Raw genomic sequence first — 22,661 nt, 5'->3', positions numbered from 1 at the left:
TCTCGTCGTTAGAATATTACTCAATCTCATTTTTCAGTGAAGCCTCATCTATAATATAATAGTTTAAAAATGCAAGGGATACACTAAGTATTTCATTTGACGTTTGTGAATTTAGATAATATTTTGTTGTATATGTATGGTATTATTTTTATCATGTTTTATAATTTGTTTCTAAATGAATTTATAATTTCATATGAGAATTTATAGTAGAAAAAAGTTATTAATATTATGGTTGTTATTTGAATTTAGAGCTGGTAGCGTATTCGGAGATAAAAAGTAGGTCAATATTTTCTTTCTATGGTTCTAAAATTTACGTCTATTAAATAATTCATAAGTGTAATGCTATATAAATAATGTTATGTGTTTATTTATTGGTTTATTTGTAATATCTTTTTTCCTCTCAAACTTTTTATTTATTTTCTGTTCTGCAAAGATTTTCATAAAATTTGAATTTTAGCATAGCAAATATTTTTTATCTGTGTCTTACAAAAGCTGACATCGCCTAATAGCAGTGACTATATTTTGAATAATGTTATAAAGACCAATTATTATGATACGGAACACGCTATAAAATTCTTGCTGTCAAACTTCAAAGTATGTTTTGATTTTTAGTGTCAAAAAGTCACGTTGTTTTGCTTTCGCGTGGGAACTGTGAACAATTATTTATATTTTATATCAATATTACGTAAAATTTAATAAAAAAATAACACAAACAAAAGTTTATTAATGATTTTAAATATCGTGCCAAGATGAAGTATCATTATAAGGTAAATTAACATTCAAAAACTTTGAATTTATGTTCTGAAGTACACACATACTTGTTATAACTAAATTAGAATATATTTAAAGCCTTTTTAAGTACTATTAATTTATATTATACTACTGTTCGATGGAGGAATATCGTAAGACTTAATATTTTATTTAATACTTGTAATATTTTTATTTTTATCATACATAACCTTTATTCTTAGTTTCAAAATCTTCTGGGCACTGTGTACCGAAAAGGCGACGTGTTATTCTCCAATGACGGCAACTGCGTCATCAGTCCTGTCGGGAACAGAATAACAGTGTATAATCTTAAGCAGTAAGTACAAACATTCTGTTTTTAAAATGAAATGAATGACAAATGACTTTTTATATAAGAGTGATGCTTTAATTTGTTTTCCTTATAATTAGAATGGTTCTGCTCGATACGTTGTGCAGTTATATCAGAAAAAAATCTACATAAAGTAACAGCTTTATTGGTGTGCTATAAGTCATCAGTGGACTAAGTTAAAACTAGTACATGTCAAAATATAGCAACTTTAAAAAACATATTTGGATTGTTATTTGTTTCAGCTGTGTTTTTTAACTCTTTCCCATGTGCAAAGCCACACGGAAAAGCTCTTTTTCTCCTTTACCCAATACTGAGAGTAGGCCTCATGCAATGCACGCCAGGTTATTCTATCCAGGGCAGTCCACATCCAGGTATGTCCCACACCTGGACCAGGTTGTCGGTGCACCTCATTGAAGGCCTGCCCGGTTTCTATGACCAGTTCTTAGTCTCCATTCAAGAACTGGTTTACACTATAACCCATCATTTCTGCAGCATATGTGGTATGCCCACATATAAATTGAAAGACCTAATTACATAATAAACTTGTCTAAGTACATTCTTTTACTTAAACACCATTTGTATATTTGTTTTAGGAATCAAAGCAACACATTGTCATTTGAGAGCCACTATAATTACACAGCTGTAGATGTTTCTCCAAATGGCACAACACTGTTGGCTGTTAATGAAAGTATGTATATTTGTGTAGTACTTTACTTTTTAGTGAACATTGTTGTAGATTGTAAGACGATTATATCAACAACTGAAGCAGGTCGATAGAAGATCTCAATCAGCATAGGTTTAATCTCCATGCATGTTGCCCAAAATTTTGTATTTTGAAAGTTATTTTTATAGATGTAATTTTTTTATGAGAGGTGAATTTATCACATAGTCCATTGAAATGTTACATTTTTTAGGCCTTACCTTGCGTGTCTTAGAGGACGCAATTTTATTTTTTTTGAAGTGTAGGGGGGGTCAGTCTAAAGCTAAAACCAAGTTTGTGGGGTCGCCACCCTTGTCCCACGGCCGCCATCTTGAAAATAGGGGTTGAAATGGTTTTTACAATGTATCTCTTAAACAGTTTATCTGACAAAAAAATATATAAACATTTTTTGTTGCAAATTAAATTCTCTACATCTTTGGTCTAGTAACTTTTTGTCGTAGAACTATAAATAAAAAAGTTATAAGTGAAAATGTTAAGAAATTCAATGTTAAGCAATGTCCATTGCAGCGTCATCAGAACGTGTGTTTATAAGGTTCAAAATACTTTTTTTTGTACTCTCATTAATACCCAAATACCCAAGGGACCATTAGGGAACAAAACAACATCTGCCTGCTATTATTATTATTATTTCTAACCTCTCGTATTGTAAGAATAGCTGATAATATTGTGTTGAAGTTGTCGTTTAACTTATATCTTTTAGTTGTGCTACATATTTCTGTACGTGCGGATGTATTTTATTCTGTTTTTAATTGTGAAGGCGATTTCGAATGATTTTAGACACGATTGTAACTTTAGTGAAAACTACTTTTTTTATTAGCATTTTGATTTTTAAAAGTCTTTTAAAGCACAGCACAACTAAAAGATATAAGTTGAACGACAACTTCAACACAATATTATCAGCTATTCTTACAATAAGAGAGGTTAGAAATAATAATAATAATAGCAGGCAGATGTTCTTTTGTTCCCTAATGGTCCCTTGGGTATTTGGGTATTAATGAGAGTACAAAAAAGTATTTTGAACCTTATAAACACACGTTCTGATGACGTTGCAATGGATATTGCTTAACATTGAATTTCTTAACATTTTCACTTATAACTTTTTTATTTATAGTTCTACGACAAAAAGTTACTAGACCAAAGTTGTAGAGAATTTAATTTGAAACAAAAATGTTTATATATTTTTTTTGTCAGATAAACTGTTTAAGAGATACATCGTAAAAACCATTTCAACCCCTATTTTCAAGATGGCGGCCGTGGGACAAGGGTGGCGACCCCACAAACTTGGTTTTAGCTTTAGACTGACCCCCCCTACACTTAAAAAAAATAAAATTGCGTCCTCTAAAAAACGCAACCCCAAATGTAACTTTTCAATGGACTAACATTGTTATTAAACTATTGGGTCTACAGTTGTAATTTTTTTGTTAGCCCTTTTCATAACAGTTAGATTCAGTGTTTTGTTAATATTTAAAATAAAATTATGGGTAATAATAAAATAGTAGTTATTTCAATATATTTTGTGTTGTAACTATAAATTACATTTTTTTTTTAAAACTACTAATATGTTTTTTTCAGAGGGTGAAGCGCAAATGATTAGTTTAGTAACATGCACCGTAATACACAGGTATAAGTTCAAACAAGCTGTGAATGCTGTTAAGTTTAGCCCTGATGGTGCGTATTTCGCTGCTTGCTGTGATGATACAGGTAATAAAGAATTTTATGTATTATACTTGCACAAGAATATAATATTATGTAAAGTTATACTAATATTATAATGCTGAAGAGTTTGATCGCGCTAATCTCAAGAACCACTTAACTGATTGTGAATATTTTATTATTAATAGGAAACTAAAAAATATTTTTCCTGGAAAAACTGTTTTCATACAGATGGAGCTATAGGCAAAGGTAGTGATTTATAATTGCATGATATTTTTTTTCACAGTATTCATTATGACAGCACCCTGCACATTCACTGGTGAATTTCGTTCGTTCATAATGAAACGGGTTTACAAAAAAGCCCATGATGACGTCACCTGCTTAGACTGGTCGTCCTGCTCAAAAATCTTGGCAGTAGGCTCCAAAGATACAACAACCAGAATTTACACTGTTGATTACCTAGATAATATAAATACGTACACACTGAGTGGGCATACGGATAAAGTAGTGGGGATATTCTTTGAGAAGAAGAGTCTAGACTTAATATCGGTCAGTAGAAACGGTCAAGTGTGTTTATGGGAAGCGTCGATAGATTCGGATGACCTCGTTGTATCGGAAGTTCAAATATCATTAAGGAAGAAGCGGAAGATAAGAAAGGAGGAGGAAAGTGAAGATGAAGTCAATGAGAAGGATGTTATTGAGAAAGATAAGGAATTTGAGGTATTTATTTTGTGTTCGGAAGATTTTATAATAGTTGTATATGAATGAATCTAGATCGTAAAGAATTTTAAATTTTTTTTATAGTAGAATATACCTTTGTTCGTCCTGAATGAGATATAAGATGATTTTTATTCCACCTAACATAATATTATGATAAGAATCAACTTAAGTAACATTTAAGCTATTATAATTCTATTATTCAAGGAACCCGATGACCAAGAGGAAGATAAAGTAAAAAGAGAAATAGCAGAGTATGAAGAGAAAAGATTAACTTATGCAAAACTGGGCCGGCATTACATTGGCGACGCGATACGTATAGCCGACAGGAAGGTCAAACTCACAGCAGTGCAGTACCACAAGGAAACCAAATTGTTAGTTACAGGTAAATGTTTGTTTTTGTACTTTACTTCTTTTCTAATGTTGTTTATCTCCCCTCTGCTTTTTTCTTCTTATCTTTAAACTTTTGTCCTATTCGGTCTTTAAAATGTTTTTTCTTTTTAAAATATTCTTTGCCCTTAGAAATGTTAATGTCGGAAAATTTCTTACACATATTAATTTCATATTTTTTTGTATTGTATTAATTGATTTCATTACACTTAATTACAAGTAAATAGGTCAACTAAATCAAATATCTCTTGTCCAGGTTTTTCTAATGGCATATTCTTTCTACATGAGATGCCGGATGTGAATCTCATTCACACATTGAGTATATCAGAGCACAGGATCAGCAGTATCGCAATATCTTCGCCCGGAGACTGGATAGCGTTTGGCTGTCCCAATATAGGACAGTTACTTGTATGGGAATGGCAGAGTAAGTAACGTTCAGATGTTTTTTTGTGACCACCATATCATGTTCCATATAATAGCCAGTGTAATTTTTAGGTTATGATTTTTTTATGGTTGTGGTAAAGTTTAATTACTAACATTGTTTTAAGAAATATTGTTTTCTTTACTAACAATATAAGTTCTATGTTACTCGAATAAATAAAAAATAATAATAAAAGTCACTCCTCTACACTCAATGGTATGTGTAGTAAGGTCCCAATAGAGTAGCAACTAACGAAAGACGATTATTTTTCATTAGTCGACGAAATTATACAGCCCTGTTTAAGATTGAATATATACAGGCTGATCCCAGAACGCAATACACTTAAGAAGCTATTGAAAGTTTTTTATTATATTGCTGCAGTTTTTTGGCAGCAGCTTCGCTGTTGTGAATAAGGAACAAAAAATCCTGCTGAAAAATTATCTGATATAGCGTGTATGTAAGCATTTCGAATATTCAGTATTACCATCATCAGTCTACAGCTGTCCACTGCTGAACATAGGCCTCCCCTAAAGCGCGCCACGCTGCCCGGTCCTCCGCTCTCCTCATCCAGCGTCCACCGGCGATCCTACGAATATCGTCGGACCAGCGGGTCGGAGGTCGTCAGTATTACCATCGAAGCAAAACTTTTTTTCGGATTTTATCGCGGTTTTTTATATTATGATTTTCTCCTGACGTTCAGAAAGCTTTGTAGCTTACATGCTCACGTCCTGTGTGATTTTTCGGACAACCAACATCTAACATTCGCGTAAACATAAGAAATTATTATTCAATATTAATTTATTTTCCAGGTGAACAATACGTAATGAAACAGCAAGGCCATTCTCTAGACATGACATGCGTGGCATACTCTCCTGATGGCCTGTATCTAGTCACAGGAGGGTACGATGGGAAAGTGAAAGTGTGGAACACGACCAACGGCTTCTGTTTTGTCACCTTCAGCGAACACAAGTCAACGGTCACCAGTATAGTGTTCAGTGCGAATAAGAAGTTTTTCGTATCGTCGTCGCTAGATGGCACTGTTAGGTGTTATGATTTGACAAGGTAAGATTTTTTTTTTATATCGACTAATCGCCGATTTCAGTAACTATCAATCGAATTATTCGTTCAATCACAAAATGGATTAATCAGTTTGTCTTTTTGTGATGATTCATCGTTTGTTTAATCGAGATCGGATAGAAGATTGAAATTGGGATCGTTTATTTGCGGCGGTAAATTTAAGACAAATTGAATGTTTTTAACTAAATTAACATTGCGTCTATTATGTTTACAATTTACATGCATGAGAATTATATTTACTTATTCATATTCGGAAAACAAACAGAACAATATTAGCCAAAAAATAAACAAAGATTAAATATCACACATTCCAGCAAAGTTTCCACAATAAGGTAGCACATGTTAAGCCTAAAAGTGAACAAGCATGAGTACAAAAACAATAAAAGTTATAAAAAAAAAAATTGGAACCATGTCAAATGCCACACATTTTTAAACTATATTTTAACGTTACTTATATAAAATAAAATAATAAAATAATTCCTAACATCCTATACACTCCAGGTACCGTAACTTCCGCACTCTGACATCTCCGAGCCTGGTGCAGTTCAGCTGCGTCGGCGTCGACTCCAGCAGCGAGCTGTGTGCAGCGGGGGGACAGGATGTCTTCGAGATATTCATATGGTCCATTAAATTTGGAAAATTGTTGGATGTGAGTATAAAACATCACCACTTTCTAGTGTAGGATCAAATAAATTATTTTTGTTAGGTTCCATGGGATTGTTTTTTTTTTGGGTTAAAATGTAGTTTACGTTGTCTGGTCCGTAAAGTGTGTTAGTCTTAGAAAGAAAATTAATCTGTTGCTATGGTTACATAAAAAATACACGTCGAATTGAGAACCTCCTCCTTGTTTTGAAGTCGGTTAAAAAAAGGATAAATGATAATTTTTTTTATATTAGAAAAAAAAAACACATATCCAAATAAATATAAAACCATATTCCCATTTGTGCAGCTCGGACTGTACAATGCGGGGCTCTTCTAACAGGTCGGTTTGGAATTCTTTAGGGGATATATTCAACATCCTTTCCTGTGGCTATGATAATGCTTTCCATTCCAGGTGCTAGGCGGTCACGAAGCCCCGGTCTCGTGTTTATCATTCAGTCCCACGCTGGCCAGCTCTCGGCTCGCCTCGGCGAGTTGGGACAAGACCGTGAGACTGTGGAACTGTATAGAGAGTGGTACTGACTGCGAGACGCTGCGGCTGACGTCAGACGCGCTGCAGGTCGCGTTCAGGCCCGATGGCGAAGAGGTAAGGTCATCATAAAAATTTAAGTCTGCAAAAAAAAAATATAAATGTGCTCCATCTGCATGAAAAAAAATTCATTATAAAAGTCTTTGTTTCATTTGTTTTTCTGGGCTGAAAAATAACCTATTTAATAAGCACTGATATGGCCTATCTGCGTGTAAATATTTATACAAGGTCTTTTATCAAATTTGTAAGATTTTTAATAATTGAATGACTGAAGGCATATTTCATATTGGAAAAACTTACCACAAACACTACAGAAGTAACGTTATTAAATGCTATTAAACATCTATAACAAATATATGTTTTTAGTTAGCAGTGTCGACGTTGGACGGCAACATAACGTTTTTCGACGCGACGACGTGCGAGCAGACCGCCAGCGTGGAGGGACGCAACGACCTCGGCGCCGGGAGGGCCGACACCGACCTCATCACGCCGGAGAAGATGCTCAAAACCAAGTATGTATAACCTATCCTTTTATTATCAGTATAGGTTATCCGTTAAACGGAATAAAAAAATATATTTTGCGTTTTTTTTTTAATTATTATTTTTTCCCAACTTTTTGAAGACTGCGGAAATCAATACATATCCTGATATTATTGATTTTGGAATTACTTTAACGACTACTAAATTAGTGATGTAACTTAAAAAATAGCATTTTTTTTATGACACATAACATTAATATAAAATATTCTTAATTCATGATATACTAATTTTATTATGTTTATAAGAAATTGTAAAATAAAATATATAAATATAGTGTCACTGAAATTTGGATTCTAACAGGCTTTAATTTGGATTCTCCACTTCACCTGATTATAACTAACTAATTCCATCTTTGATACTAATTATTTCTTCTTTGACAGGGCTTTCACCACAATATGCTATTCTGCAGATGGATCATGTTTGTTGGGAGCTGGAAACTCAAAACACGTCTGTCTGTATAGTGTTAAAGAGTCAATACTTATCAAGAAGTTCGTCATCACGCAGAATAGGTCTATAGATGCTGTGAATGTGAGTGACCGTTTGTTGACAAATTTTTACTGAAAAAACATTTTTTTTGTTTTTTTTTTTTTGCAATTTGCTGTCAGTTGGCAATTATATAGACACGTAAAATATTGTTTTACATTATTATATGTTTTTATATTCTGTATTTTTCTCAACGTAAACATTAAACTTCAATATAATATTGTTTTTTTTTAATATTAATTCAATTACGATGCTTTATTTTTAGGACTTCATAAACCGACGTTTGCTGACTGAGTTCGGCAACATGGCGTTAGTGGAGGAGAGAGGAGACCTCGAGGGTGGTGACGTCAATATCCGGCTGCCGGGAGTGGCGCAGGGAGACATGGCCGACAGGAGGGTCAAACCTGAGGTGACGATATACTCAAATAAAAAAGTTAAAATGCTAAACCGATTTTGACGGAGTTTAGTGTGTGTGTGTGTGTGTAATTCGTATCTTGGAGAAAAGTAGATTTTAAACTGCAAGAGAATGTTTACAACACAGGTTACAGTTTTTATTTGCATATATATTAATACTAGCTTTTGCTCGCGGCTCCGCCCGCGTTATAAAGTTTTTCAGGCTAAAGTTTTCCATTATAAAAGTAGTAGTTTCCCGGGAGCCTATGTTCTTCCCAGGGTTTCAAACTGTCTCCATACCAAATTTCATCTTAATACGTTGGGTAGTTTTTGAGTTTAAGACGTTCAGGCAGACGGACGCAGCGGGGGACATTGTTTTATAATATATTTTTTAGAACTTTTTAAGAGGAACAATCCCGTCATACATCATTGTTGCATAACTTTAACCGTTTACGCAGCGCACGCAACGGAAACTCTCAAAACTAATAAATTGTACCCGTATTTGCAACATGTTTCATTACTGCTCCGCTCCTATTGGTCATAGCGTGATGATATATAACTTAGAGCACTCCACGAACAAAGGGCTATCCAACGCAAAAAGATTTTTTCAGTTTGGACCGGTAGTTCCTGAGATTAGCCATTACTGCTCCGCTCCTATTGGGTATAGCGTGATGATATATAGCCTATAGCAATCCACGAACAAAGGGCTATCCAACGCAAAAAGAATTTTTCAGTTTGGACCGGTAGTTCCTGAGATTAGCCATTACTGCTCCGCTCCTATTGGGTATAGCGTGATGATATATAGCCTATAGCACTCCACGAACAAAGGGCTATCCAACGCAAAAGAATTTTTCAGTTTGGACTGGTAGTTCCTGAGATTAGCCATTACTGCTCCGCTCCTATTGGGTATAGCGTGATGATATATAGCCTATAGCACTCCACGAACAAAGGGCTATCCAACGCAAAAAGAATTTTTCAGTTTGGACTGGTAGTTCCTGAGATTAGCGCGTTCAAACAAACAAACAAACAAACAAACAAACAAACAAACTCTTCAGCTTTATATAATAGTATAGATCAGCCCTGTAGTATATACTGTCCAACTGCTGGGCAAGGGCCTCCTCTACTACTGAGACGGATAAAGCCCTAGTCCACCACGCTGGCCCTGTACGGATTGGTAGACTTCACACAACACCTTCAAAATTCCGCATGCATATTAATTTGCAAATAAATCCAACTTAAACTGCAGAAAATTAAATTTTTCGATCTAATAATAGAGGCTTCAATAACTTTGTGTTTGGTGTTAAGATGCTGTTTGTTTATAGGTGCGCGTGCATTGCGTGAGGTTCTCGCCTACCGGTGAGAGCTTCGCGGTGGCGGCTACAGAGGGACTCATGATATACAGCCAGTTCGCAGGCATCGATGGCACTTTTAGGTGGGTAATGGGCAATATTTTTTTGAAACGAATCCTTAGATGCTATCACGGCTGTATTAATTGTATATATAATGCAATTATACTCTTTTGTGAATCTAATCAGTGCTGTGTTTCTCACATTCTAACACAGCGTATGCTCAGTTGACAACCTGTTTGTCGCGGTATGGACATGTCGTCCAGAAAAAAACACAATGTTCAATGTATTGATTTCTTATGTTTACGCGAACGCTAGACATTAAAATTTAATTATTTTTCGGATTTTATAGCGGTTTTTATATTTTAATTTTATAGAACAAAAGCAAAAAAAATAAAACCGCGATAAAATCCGATAAATTGTTTAATTTTAATGTTTGAACAATGTGTTACCCTACTCCAACTATAGACGTTTCTTTCTTTTCAATCTAACATATGAAATTTTAAGATTTTTTTTCGGGAACATGCATAAGTCGATTGACCTACTTTAGCATTGTTTGTTTCTTTTGATTTGTTCCATAAAACTACGGCAAGATGGGTAAACATTACCCCTACTTAATATTTGGTATTTGTTTTAATATCACTTCAAAATATTTTGAAAGTTCGATAAACATCTAATTTATTCCCTCGTCCAGGCCGTACCGTTTGGAAGCGAGTTCGACTCCGTACGCGGTCAAACAGTTGTTGAAGGAAGGAGCTTGGGGCTCAGCCTTAACCGGTGCTGTTCAGCTCAACGAGCTGGCCATCATACAGGAGTGTGTGGAGACCGTGCCGCCGACAGACAGTAAGTTTAACCGACGTTTACAATAACGATCCAAATTTGATCTTAGATCCGAGAATGGATCAATCAAAATAACTAATTTGTAAGGATGTAAAAAAGCTTTGTTCTGATTGGTTCGTTTTGAGATAGATTGAAAAAGCGATTGAGATCTTTTATTGAATATGGCGGTTAGTTGTTATAAAATATAAACGACGTCTCTATAAATGGTTTCTACCGTAATTGTTTTCTCCTAAATAAATAAACAATATTTTTTTTACGTACGCCCTAAACTGCCTAAACTATTTTTATCATCTCCATCCAATGGTTCTCTGGTAGAGATCGCCGCGAGCGATAAGACCGCCATTTGTACCACCAATGTTTTAATTATTTCCACCGTCTGTATACGTATTTGTCTTGTTTCTAATATTTACAGTGTACAATAAAGTTTTAAATAAATATATGTGCGGGGCATACAAGTTGAATGGGGTGTGTTCTTGTTAATACAAAGATTTCCTTTTTTTGTTATGTGTATTGCAAAGTGGCTTCACTGCACCTGATGGTGAGTACAGTGGGGTCGAGTAGAATGTTTACTGACGAGAGACGATTACCCATCGGTAGTCGATATAATTTCGCCGGCCTATTGGAACCTGATACAGGCTGATCCCCCATCCACCGTGGCGGGTTTTAAAACTTTAATGTGGGTCGCTTCAACCGCAACATTATTTCCTACAAGTTAGAGACATTACCGCCCTCACAACCACTATAACTCCTGTAAGCCAGGATCAGCAGTAGCACGCATTTTATGACACCGAGCGGTGAAGCCCGGTGAGTCTCAGGGAAAACTAATATGTCATTACCCCGCAACGAAATTAATCAAATAGAAAGATAGGGAGGAGTTGGAAATATTAATTGTCCCTACATAGCAGTGAGAGAATGAGGGACACAAATAATGTACGAAAGATGCATTTTATTTCAAGTATAGGAGGTTTACAACTAGATAAGCCAGTTGTAAAGCACCACGGATAATAGTTAAACGAAAGGCTCTTATCACATGAGCTGCTAGATTTGATTTCTAAATATTCTACAAGTTAACACTCCACAAAAACATATTTCGTTCCACAGTAAACCTTACAGTATCAACACTGGACGATGACTACGCGGACCGCCTCCTGGGCTCCATAGCGCGTCTCCTGGAGGACAGCAGACATCTGGAACACCTGCTCCTGTGGGTGAAGGCGCTGGTATCGGGGAACAAGAAGAAGTTCCCGCCCAGCGTGCTGCTGGCGTTGGAGAAAGTGCTCACTGTTAAATATTCACAGCTGAGTAAAATGTGAGTATATTACATTTTTTATATATTTCTTATTAATATTTCGAACATAATAGGCTGCTTTATTTAAATTTTCTTTATTAAGTTTATCAAAAATTTACGTCGTTTAAAATCTAAAACATGAACAACGATCAAAATCCGGTAAAAATTGAACAAGATATAATGTTATGAAGAAGCTAAGTGACAAAAAATAGTCGCTTAGTACTATCTTGTGACGTCATAAGGGGTTTGACGCGTGCGAAAGAAAGAGAAAGCGTGTTATCCCCACTACGCGCCGACTCCTGCACATATAAATTTTTAATTATAGGTATGAATTCCGCCCCATTTTTTACCGAATTTAATTTATTTATTTAGTAAGTAATTGCTGCAGTTCAGTTTTAATTACAGGCTGTCACAGCATGAACATATTATTACATACCAGTAAACGATTGGCTGCACCATAAGTGCAGTATATTCTAAATATAAGACTGAATATATAACTAGATTTAGGTTTCAACAAGCGAATTCAATATTTTCTTTTTGAAAATAGAGAGTCATTAAATATGTCAATACAATTAGATTTTTCTACAATTCGGTTATATAATCTGGATAGGCGAGGTACAGGCGAGTGACTACCAAGGTTTGTTTTGCTGAATCTACAATTAAATAAGGGACGTGGATATCTAAAAAGCTCTATTGGTGGACAATAGAGCTTCTTTTTCGTAATCGCTATTACTTATTGAATATTTGTTAAACCGAACATAGTAAACCCTATTGTGAGGCCGGCATAACTGTGACGACTTGGGAGGGATAATAGTTTATCTCTTCAATCGACCTCATACGTCGGAAAAAAATTATAGTATAAAAAATCCGAAAACAAGTTGTTATTTGGATGCTATTGGTCTTAATAAAAAACGTAATTATATAATCTTTTTGAGACATATATTTCTTTAATAACATATAACACCTAAATATATAAAGCACTCCAAAGAAAATGTTCACGATCAACCAAAATGTCGTTTCAAGTCACAAAAGTCGGTTTACTTTCAAACCTAAAAATGAAATAACACTATACGACTATCACTCATATGTTATGTGCATGATGTATCCATTAACAACTCTAGTCTATTGTACGATTTCAAACGCCCAACTATTAAATAATCCTTGCAATACTCCGTAACTCGATAGATAAATCTACAGACAAATCTAAATAACCACAACATTATAATTGTGCAAATAGAAGTTATGTTAATTGTATTTTCATATTTGTACACGAATTATTGTAACAATTTGTGGCTGGATTTTCTTTAATAAATAAATAAATAAACATAGAGAGGAAAATGAAAAAAATAATAATATTGAAAAATATTTTCTTTAACACAAACGATCTATACAATGTATGAATTTTACAGTAATGTACGAAATGCACTAGGCAAGCCTGTACCGTGGGTTCCCGTGAATGATTTTTATTGTTAATAGCTTTTGCCTGCGTTTTCGCCAGCGCAAAAAAGTTTTTCTGGGACAGAAAGTAGTCTATACCACACAGGAGTAACAAGGCTTTGGTAAAAAAAAAATCAAAATAGGTTTAGTAGTTACTGAGATTAGCGCGTTCACATAAACTCATCAGCTTTATATATTAGCAATGTCAAAGTGACCCTGTAAGCAAGGTTTATTAGTTTTAGTGTTATTTTTTTCATTTTCTAGTTTAGTCTGAATGTGGTGTGTGTAAGTGTATTTCTGACTAAAAGTATGAAGTTTCAACGACAAATTCTCTTCGTGTTTCCTTAGGGCAAATAAAATCCAAAATAATTTTTTTATATTTTTTTTTTAATTTGATACTTACACTTTTTTACCATGTATCTATGGTTACAATAATTTTATAAGGCGAGTTAAAAAGACAAATATGGTTCCATTTATTAACTCAATGTCGAAATAACCCTGTATGCAAGGTTAATACTATATTAATTTCCAAAATTTCCTTATCATTATTCCCACATGTGAGATCTTGTATCCGGGCGGACGGATGCCGATTCCTATAGTTATTTATGTGTGAAGTGTGATGGATGCGAGTTGTTATCGTGATGCGTCGATGGATCAGTCACACGTGACACGGTGATAACGTGAGGTGATGAATGGCTTCGAGACAGATTTATTGAGCCTTTGGAGCTGTTGGGAGTTGAAATTTAAATAATAGTTTTTTTATTGATACATTTACCAAACATATTTGCATTACGTATTATTTTGTGTAGATACGACTGCCAACAGATAAGAAAATGAATAATTGTGAAATTTAGGTAGATATTGTAAATGACTTTTTCGAGGACCAACACCTCAGTCCGTTTCAAAAGGCTACAAAGTCTTCATAAAGTCCCGTCGCGTCGGGAGAAAATTAAAATATAAATAATTGTGATAAATAATTTTTTTTCGATGTGTAACATTCTATTTTAGTATTATAAAAATAAAAAAAATGTCTGAAAGTCTTCGAAACATCGGGAGAACATTAAAATATATAAAACCGCGATAAAATTCGAAAAATAGTTTTATTTCAATGTTTTTACCTTTGGTATGGTAATAATAAATGACACTTTATGTGAACGTATATTCGAAATTTCTTCATTTTCAATATCGCATGGCAACATATTGTTGAAGCAAATGTTTCGCTTTTCGCCAAAGTTGACCATAGTTCCTATTATACGTTATACAACCTTTGTTCCTGTAAATTTAAATTTCACACGAAACTTTTGCCTTATTAAACCATTGTTGTCCAAATATCAATGGCTTCTAAGTAAACTATCGTATGTGGAAAAAATCCGATGTTCACATTTTAGCGTTTCGTTATCTACATACTGTTTACTACCAAACACATTTAATTCAAAAGGATAATAAACGAAAAAAACACTTCATTAACAATCATTTCTAACATTTTTATTGGTTTTGGTAGTAAACAATACCTACATAACGCAACGTTGAAAAAGTGAATATCGCTATTTTTTCAGATACGATAATTTACTTAGGACCCATCGATATGTTGAACCTTTCACAATTACTATATTGAGTAATTGGAGCAACCTTATTCCAATCGACTTTAGAGCTATTTTAAACCCTCAAAACCCACTCATCACAGACAGTTATCTCCTTGTTCGCGGTATCATTTGTCACGAAATCTCATGTATCCTACTGAATCAACGTGCGACGTTAATAAGGTCAAGTGTATGATACCGTCACTGATAATCTGTAGGCTCGCATTATGCAATGGATAGAGGGAGACGAACAGATGTCCGCATAGCGGCGTCTCGCTTTCGCATTGATATTGAATCTCATGATTGTGATATGCCGTGATTTTCCGAATACAGGTTTAAGTTAATTCATGGGTATTGTTAATGTATTAACTGGTGGGTGGGATGTACTAAATTTATAGTTACTTATGTAACATACGCGTTGAGAAAGACCTTTATACATGTATACTATTTCATTTTAAACGAAAGAGTATTTAAAATGTATATTTCAGAAGAGTAAATAGGGAGTCAAATTTTGTAGAGATAGAGTTGTTTTATAAAAGGTAATTAAACTTTTATTTTTAAATATAATTTAGTCGTATTTTAGGTAATATACCTACTCGCTCAAGGAGCAGAAAGAAGATATACAATAATACAACTGAATTTTGATTTTTAACTTTATATTTCGTTCGCGTATAAAACTGAAAAAAGTATGGTGTTAGCTTCTAAAGAACTAAACTCAATCATCCAAGAAAAATGGAATGACTTCCGATGTATAAATCCATAATATTTTACACCCAAAATTGCTGTTAGAGGCTAATTTACATTGGACTGGTGTAATTTTTTTTTTAATTGCTTTAAATGACTCGACGATCACGCCGTTCGCCTGATGGAAAGTGATACGACCGCCCATAAACAGTATACACACCATCCAACACCTTGAATTACGAAGTATTGTTTGGTATCCCACTGCGCTCGCCATTCTGAGACATGAGATTTTAATTATATCCAGTAGTTACACTGCCTATACTACTGCTTGGCGGCAGAAATACGGATGAGAAATGTTATAGTTATTGACAGGGATTCAACTAGCTGTAAAGAGGATAATAAAACCTTCCGTACGGGTAAAGGAACTTTAAACGGCCTAAATACTCGATCCAAAACCGCCCAGTCGCTTCACCCGTTCAATGATTCTTGGCTCGCTGTATGCGATATCTAGGTCGCCTGGACGGCGTCTAGAATATTTTATGGGACTCTCTTATTGCGTAAAGTTCTGTAAATCAATGTTGCAAAGGAAAAATATCGGTTTGTTTTTTGAGGTTAACATTTTTAATTTGGATCAAGGTTGTGGTTATGTGAAAAATATAATTGTAATTATTTTAGAATAGGTGTTGTTCGCGGTTTCGTTCACGTTAAAAGCCTTTGCCGCTACAAGTCTTTAAATCAATGTAAGGACTATGCCAGTGCCAGCTATTAAAAAAAAAATTAAAATGATTTATTATTTCCTGCGGGAGCTAGTTGCCGGGATAAAAAGTAGTCTATGTTTTACTTAAGCATATAAGTCTATGTGTGTGCCAAATTTCATTCAAATCCGTTCAACTGTTTCCGAGTTTACTTCTAACAAACATCCAAGCATTATCACTAAGTTTCAGATTAATAATACAATATTGAAATTATGATTTACTTAGAAGTTACATAGATTAGGTACGCGTTGGTTCATCGATAAGTAATTTTCAGAGTAATGCTATAATATCCAGGCTATTTATGCCAAGATGCTACAGCCAGTATTATGTGCCAAGAGGTTCTGTAACGCCAGCGTGACGTAACGCGAATGGCACGTTTGACGTGCAACTATGTTTAGCACGGAACCAAGGTTGGTTGCTAACACACGGAATTTATAAAATATAGCTCTTTAGATCGATCACAAAAGTTATCAATTGAAACATTGACGTATATTATATAGACACGAACGTCCATATAAAATATTTATTCAAAATCTGAACTAAAATGGCAACCAAAACGTCACTGTTATAACCTATTTATTCACTACAACAACAAATAATTTTACTTATTTGATTAATATTTTTTATTCACATCCAAGTCTGCACTTAGACTAGCCTTTTTATATTATGAGCGCACTCCGTACACAACCGCAAGCATCAATATTGACACCATACTAAAATCAGTGTGAAGGGATAACAATTCAATTCAGATGAATACACTAACCCCCTTATTCATAGACATTTTTTATCGAACGACCGAGTAAGGCTGTGTTAACAAGTTTGTTTCTCAGTGCTGACGGCATGGCAGTCTTCGCAGTGCGTAGACGTAGGGCCGTTGTGATTGGCTAATATTGAAATACAACAATAATAACCAATCACAACGGCCCTATGCCTATTTCTCAGTGCCGTTGGGCACTGAGAAACAGGCTTGTTATCACAGCTTTACTCCGTCCTTAGATAAAAAACGTTTATGAATAAGGGGGTAAATGTACATATATATCGATGAATATACAATTTCTGAGCGTTGCGATTAAAGTTCATTCCCGCCACCGCCCCAGAAATAAGATCTTTAATAAATTTACTTTAAATGGGTTATAGACGTATTTTATATTAGCGTATTGATTCCCAAAGTAGTTCACGGGGCCCTTAGGAGTCCACGAGAGACCCGACAGGAGTGTGCGTTGGCATTACAAAAAATTGGGTTCACATTTCCTAAGCGAGGGTCCACGAAATTGTATCTGATTTTGATAGTAAACAATTAAAATGTTGGCTTGACTTCATATTATGTAGGTAGATATTATAAGAAGCTCAACGACTGTTCCATGTAAACTTGCAAATTCTGAAGAATATGGTAGAGATTTATTTATTTATTTAGCACTTCATACACAAATGTATACAGGCGGACTTAATGCCATAGGCATTCTCTACCAGTCAACCTTAGGGTGGTGCCAAGATAATCAGCAAAATTTTGAAAATAGTCTATGAGAAAAAGTTTGGGAACCTTTGTACTAGCGGTTTTGAAGAACGCGTACTCGGCTTTACGTAGGCGAAACACGACAGTCTTGTTCGTGTTCTTTGTTCATACTATGAAAAACAAGATAAGATGTAATTGCAATGAGTAAAGGAATGGTAAACTAAACGTTTATCTCATGTTCAATTTGCCACACGTAAGCAACGAAATGAGTTACAAAAATTTCAAATCGGTTGGATCGCTGACGGACTTGCTCGGCGAGTTTAATACTCGCCTAACTTCGAAAAGTCAGAGTCTTGGGTGTTGAACTTGCGGTCATTCGTCTCGCCAGACAGCACATTCCCCAGTGACCAATTGTGCAGTTCGTTAATATAATCAAAATAGTTAATATTTTGATAATATACATACACACATCACGTATTTATCACCGAAGGGTATGCAGAGGCGCAATCAAGGCACCCACTTTTCGCCAAGTGTGTTCCGTCCCATGATGTGATTGGAGGCGTGCCTATCGCCATCGGGCACAAATTCTAGACTCCGGGCTGATACTGAGCAGAAAAAAACACTTTTTCCAACCCGGGATTCGAACCCAGGACTTCAGAGTGTTGTACCGCGCTTGCAGTCGAACTACGCCACCGAGGCAGTCAATATGCTTGTTTAATATACAAAATCAATACCCGCACGTGGACTTAGGGATATTTAGGACAGACTCGCCCACACAGCGGTCTAGGGGGAAACAGGAGAAATGTTTACTCAGTTAAGTTTTATAATGCCTGCCTACGCACCGAACCAGAGTTGTAGTTGGGTTTGTGAAGTGTCAATATACGTAACAAGTTATACACGAAGTTTTAAACTTTAGTAGTATAGAATATATTTTCAACTACATTTTACAGGCGAGTTTGCCCATTTTGCTTGCGTAAGGACGCCTTCTAATTAACTGCGCTGTTTTATAAATTAACACAAACGACGAAAAAGTAAAAGACGTAAGAGCGTCTGCAATTTGTCGTGCAGTGGTGCGCGGCTGCAGCGCGGCGTCCGCGCGTGTGTTTTTAAGATTTCTCAGAATAAAAGTAATATATTTAAAATATAACAGAATGTAGCACTAAAATAAAATAATAATGGGTTTTATTTTAAGACTATTAAGTCTCCAGTATTAAACTATTAAGTCTTTACAGATAAAAATAGAAAAATATAATTCCAAATGCAAATCGTTCGTGACCTAGGATTCCCATCGTGGGCGGTACCTGTTCCCTAGCTTCGGAGCTGTTCACACGTGCTGTATTATCTAATGCGATCTCATTTGCTTTGTTGGAGTAAACCATTAAGTTATATCCGATGGAAGAAGGAAACATTAGAATATTGTTTTAGATATTTTTATACGGAGAAATGTACCTATGTACCAACGTATTTAAGTAGAAATAGGCGTGTAAAATATTGTTTTTGACATTTAACATAATATGTTTATAATAGCTTAATATGAATAAATATAATGCTTCGTCAAAATTATATGCCTCCCATGATGTAAAGAGGACGAGCCACTCACAAGATCGTGTACAAATTTGAATTTCGGGCGACTGAAGAGTACCTTTTCAATTAAAAACTCTTCCAAACATCAGTGTACCTGTGTAGCCTACCCGTGGCTCTTATCTCTATCCATTCGGGGATAAATCAAAGTGCCTTGCCTTAATTCCCGAAGGTGCAGCTAGATCCCACGACGCGATAGTGGGGAGCCTATCGCTATATCAGGCACACATGCCACACTCCATACTGATTCTGAGAAAAAACAAAATCACTGTGCCTGACCAAGAGATCGAACCCAAGACCTCAACACTGCAGTCGTATCATGATACAACTTCGTCACACAGGCAATTTTACTCTTTGTCTAACTTTCTTACATTGTTTAAGTTAAACAATTTTCAGAACTAACATAAATGACATTTCACTATTCGAACAATCGAAGCTCCAACTAACTTATCAATAGTTTACGACAGATCACAGCTGAGTTAGCTTTAGAACTTAGCTTTGAAACCACTGGGGTTGTAATTCTTTGTCACAAACTGCGTGGATTCCCCGGGGTTTAGCAAAGAGGAATCTATTAAATCCTTAAGGATTCAAATTTTATATGGCGTTGGTTATCTAAGATATTTACTATATTCCACATTTAACTGTCTTTATTTTTCTTAACGCCCTTTTTAGGCATAGTATAAAAACGATTAAGTTAATTTTTACGAAAACAAATTGCAGGCGTACGTTAAATGCACGCAGTAAATACTTTACGTAAGTTCATTTACAAAAACAAATTGCTGGTTAGTTGTGTAGGTATAACGCACGCCGTATTTACTTTACTAAATCAAATCCAGGACTGAGAGGACCTTCCGTTTCTCAGTATATTTACTTTGGCATTAGAGCGCAGATCTAGCTACCAGTAAACAACTTATGGTATCACATTTTATAACACAAATATGTGCGGGCCTTGAAATTTTCAAATATCATATTAGTTCATGTTGTATGAACTAGAAATTGTATCCTCCATCTATCTGTATATTTAAAATTTGTTTTAAGCCGATTTCCCTCATGAAATATCTCTCTTTGATATCTCTTAACATGAGGGAGATACGGCTTCAAATTTATTTTGTGGCAAATGACAAAAATGTAAAACTGAGTCTTATAAGTCAAGTTTTTATTTAAACTTTATTTCACTTTACATTACTTATGAATTTTTAAAGTATCTGCCTAGAAAGAATCTCCATTGGCAAAGAATTGAAGATATGAAATGTAAAATTTTGTTTTTTGGCTATCCTGTAATGATGACGTTTTTCCTTTGTGATGCCCAGCTGTGCCCGCGTGGAAATCAGTGTGTTTTCCCGCGTAAATCCCGACCCACGAGATTTTTTACAACCACGCGACCTCTTCAGCAGAAGTCGTTATATTTCAGTCAATTTAGATGAAACCGTAATGTATTATTAACCAAAATCTTTCTCAAAAATTGCATTATCTTTTAGTAATAACGTACAAAATGCGTTGGTTCGTGAGATAGCGCAAGATTTCAAAACCGATCTGCGTTTCCAAAGTTCCGCCGTCATGGCGCTGCAGGAGGCCAGCGAAGCTTACCTGGTCGGTCTTTTCGAAGACACGAACCTTTGCGCCATTCACGCCAAGTAGGTTTTGAGAAAATCGATCACATACAGACAGAAAGCTATTGGAGACTTTTATAATATGTATAGACTTTTGCACTATACAATCGCGCGGGATCTAAATCGTCTAGAGAATTCAAGCAAGGCTTACAGGTCTTAACGACACCGCTCGAATCGATTACAATAAAATTTGTCTAGGCCCATTTGAACGCTTTGGGGACTTAGGTCGGATTTTATTGCGGGATGTTACACTTGGACGTGTTTTCAATCAGTGATTAGAATATTGATTGTTTCTGTAGTGTTTGGGTTGAATTAATTATTAAATGTACTTTCAAAATCTGGTTGGTCAGGAGAATATATTTATTTGGCCACACATTATCTCAGGATCGAAGGGGAGTTTATGCAAAAACACAATTAAAAATTACAATATATTACCTAAAATATAAAACGAAAGGAAATGCTCAGACTATATTTTCATAGCTAGAACGGCTATAGGTGCTTGGTTGGCATTTAAAGAGAGGAGATTGGGAATGATGAGAAAATTATAATTTTGGTAAGCGTATAAAACGAAACGCTTTCAGCTTATGTTGTTCTTTTATTATGATATATAGAAGATCTATCATAATATACGAGTATAATATGCTACAGAATACAAGAACTTGTTAGGTTAACATTACAGCTCAATTTATCAAACATGAAACATTAGTAAATTTATATTATCTTGTTACAGATGCGACTTCAACAAGTACACGATTAAGTGCATCAAGTCCGTGGGAGAGATCGAAGTGAAGCCTGAAGTAGAACCGATGGATACCGACAACGAGTCCAGCGGGCGCGGAACATTCTCAGACACTGATTAAAATATTCCAAATTCAAATTAAATGTGTTTTTTTTTTGTGTTTTGGCTGTGGGTCTTTTTATCCTAATAAATACTGTTACATATTAAAATAGGAATTTGAAAACTCATCTGTTTTCCTCAGGGTTTTATAATGGTCACTGGATTTTTATCAGTGCCACTTCAAGTATATGATAATGTAGGAAAGCAGAATAGATATCGATGAAATATGAAAAACAGCTGATTGACAGATAAACGAGATAACTGATCGCGACAGCCGTCCAAATAGATTAAACCAAGTTCCAAATTTAAATGAATTATTTTTTTTATTTTGCTCTTGTGGCAATGTGTCTGTTTATCCACAATTAATTGGCTGTAAAAGTGATAATGTTTTCTTAAACTATTTTTACAAATTGAATTAAGTGGAGTAGTTGTCATTGCAAAGTAAATGACTTTTTGATTAAATACATAAAAATAGTTGAAATATTTTACTTCAATTAAGATGCCTGCTAGAAGTTTTAAACCAGGCTATGCATGCCATAGAATTGGTACAAAGATCAGATTTTTGAAAC

The 22,661-nt window shown here is 35.0% G+C and overlaps 1 protein-coding gene across 2 annotated transcripts; it reads left to right on the top strand.

The window, feature by feature from the left end:
- Nucleotides 1-257: 257 nt before the first annotated feature.
- LOC115442011 (periodic tryptophan protein 2 homolog) lies at nucleotides 258-22,151 on the top strand. 2 transcript variants are annotated; one of them, XM_037441434.1, is made up of 17 exons: nucleotides 258-276; nucleotides 972-1,084; nucleotides 1,690-1,784; nucleotides 3,390-3,518; nucleotides 3,757-4,190; nucleotides 4,395-4,572; nucleotides 4,834-5,001; nucleotides 5,808-6,060; nucleotides 6,577-6,724; nucleotides 7,130-7,321; nucleotides 7,631-7,776; nucleotides 8,185-8,332; nucleotides 8,553-8,696; nucleotides 10,003-10,112; nucleotides 10,721-10,869; nucleotides 11,968-12,175; nucleotides 21,985-22,151. In XM_037441434.1, exons 4-17 carry the CDS (start codon nucleotides 3,404-3,406, stop codon nucleotides 22,112-22,114), a joined length of 2,523 nt encoding a protein of 840 aa, XP_037297331.1. In that variant the 5' UTR covers nucleotides 258-276; nucleotides 972-1,084; nucleotides 1,690-1,784; nucleotides 3,390-3,403; the 3' UTR covers nucleotides 22,115-22,151. The 2 variants fall into 2 exon arrangements, with proteins under 2 accessions (XP_037297331.1, XP_030022820.2); XM_030166960.2 differs by lacking the exon at nucleotides 258-276 and adding an exon at nucleotides 529-767.
- The last annotated feature ends 510 nt before the right edge of the window (nucleotides 22,152-22,661 follow it).

Source organism: Manduca sexta, chromosome 22 (genome assembly GCF_014839805.1).
Source record: "Manduca sexta isolate Smith_Timp_Sample1 chromosome 22, JHU_Msex_v1.0, whole genome shotgun sequence".
Taxonomy (NCBI): domain Eukaryota; kingdom Metazoa; phylum Arthropoda; class Insecta; order Lepidoptera; family Sphingidae; genus Manduca; species Manduca sexta.
The sequence above is the reverse complement of the archived record's forward strand: the minus strand, read 5'-3'. Positions and strand labels throughout refer to the sequence as shown.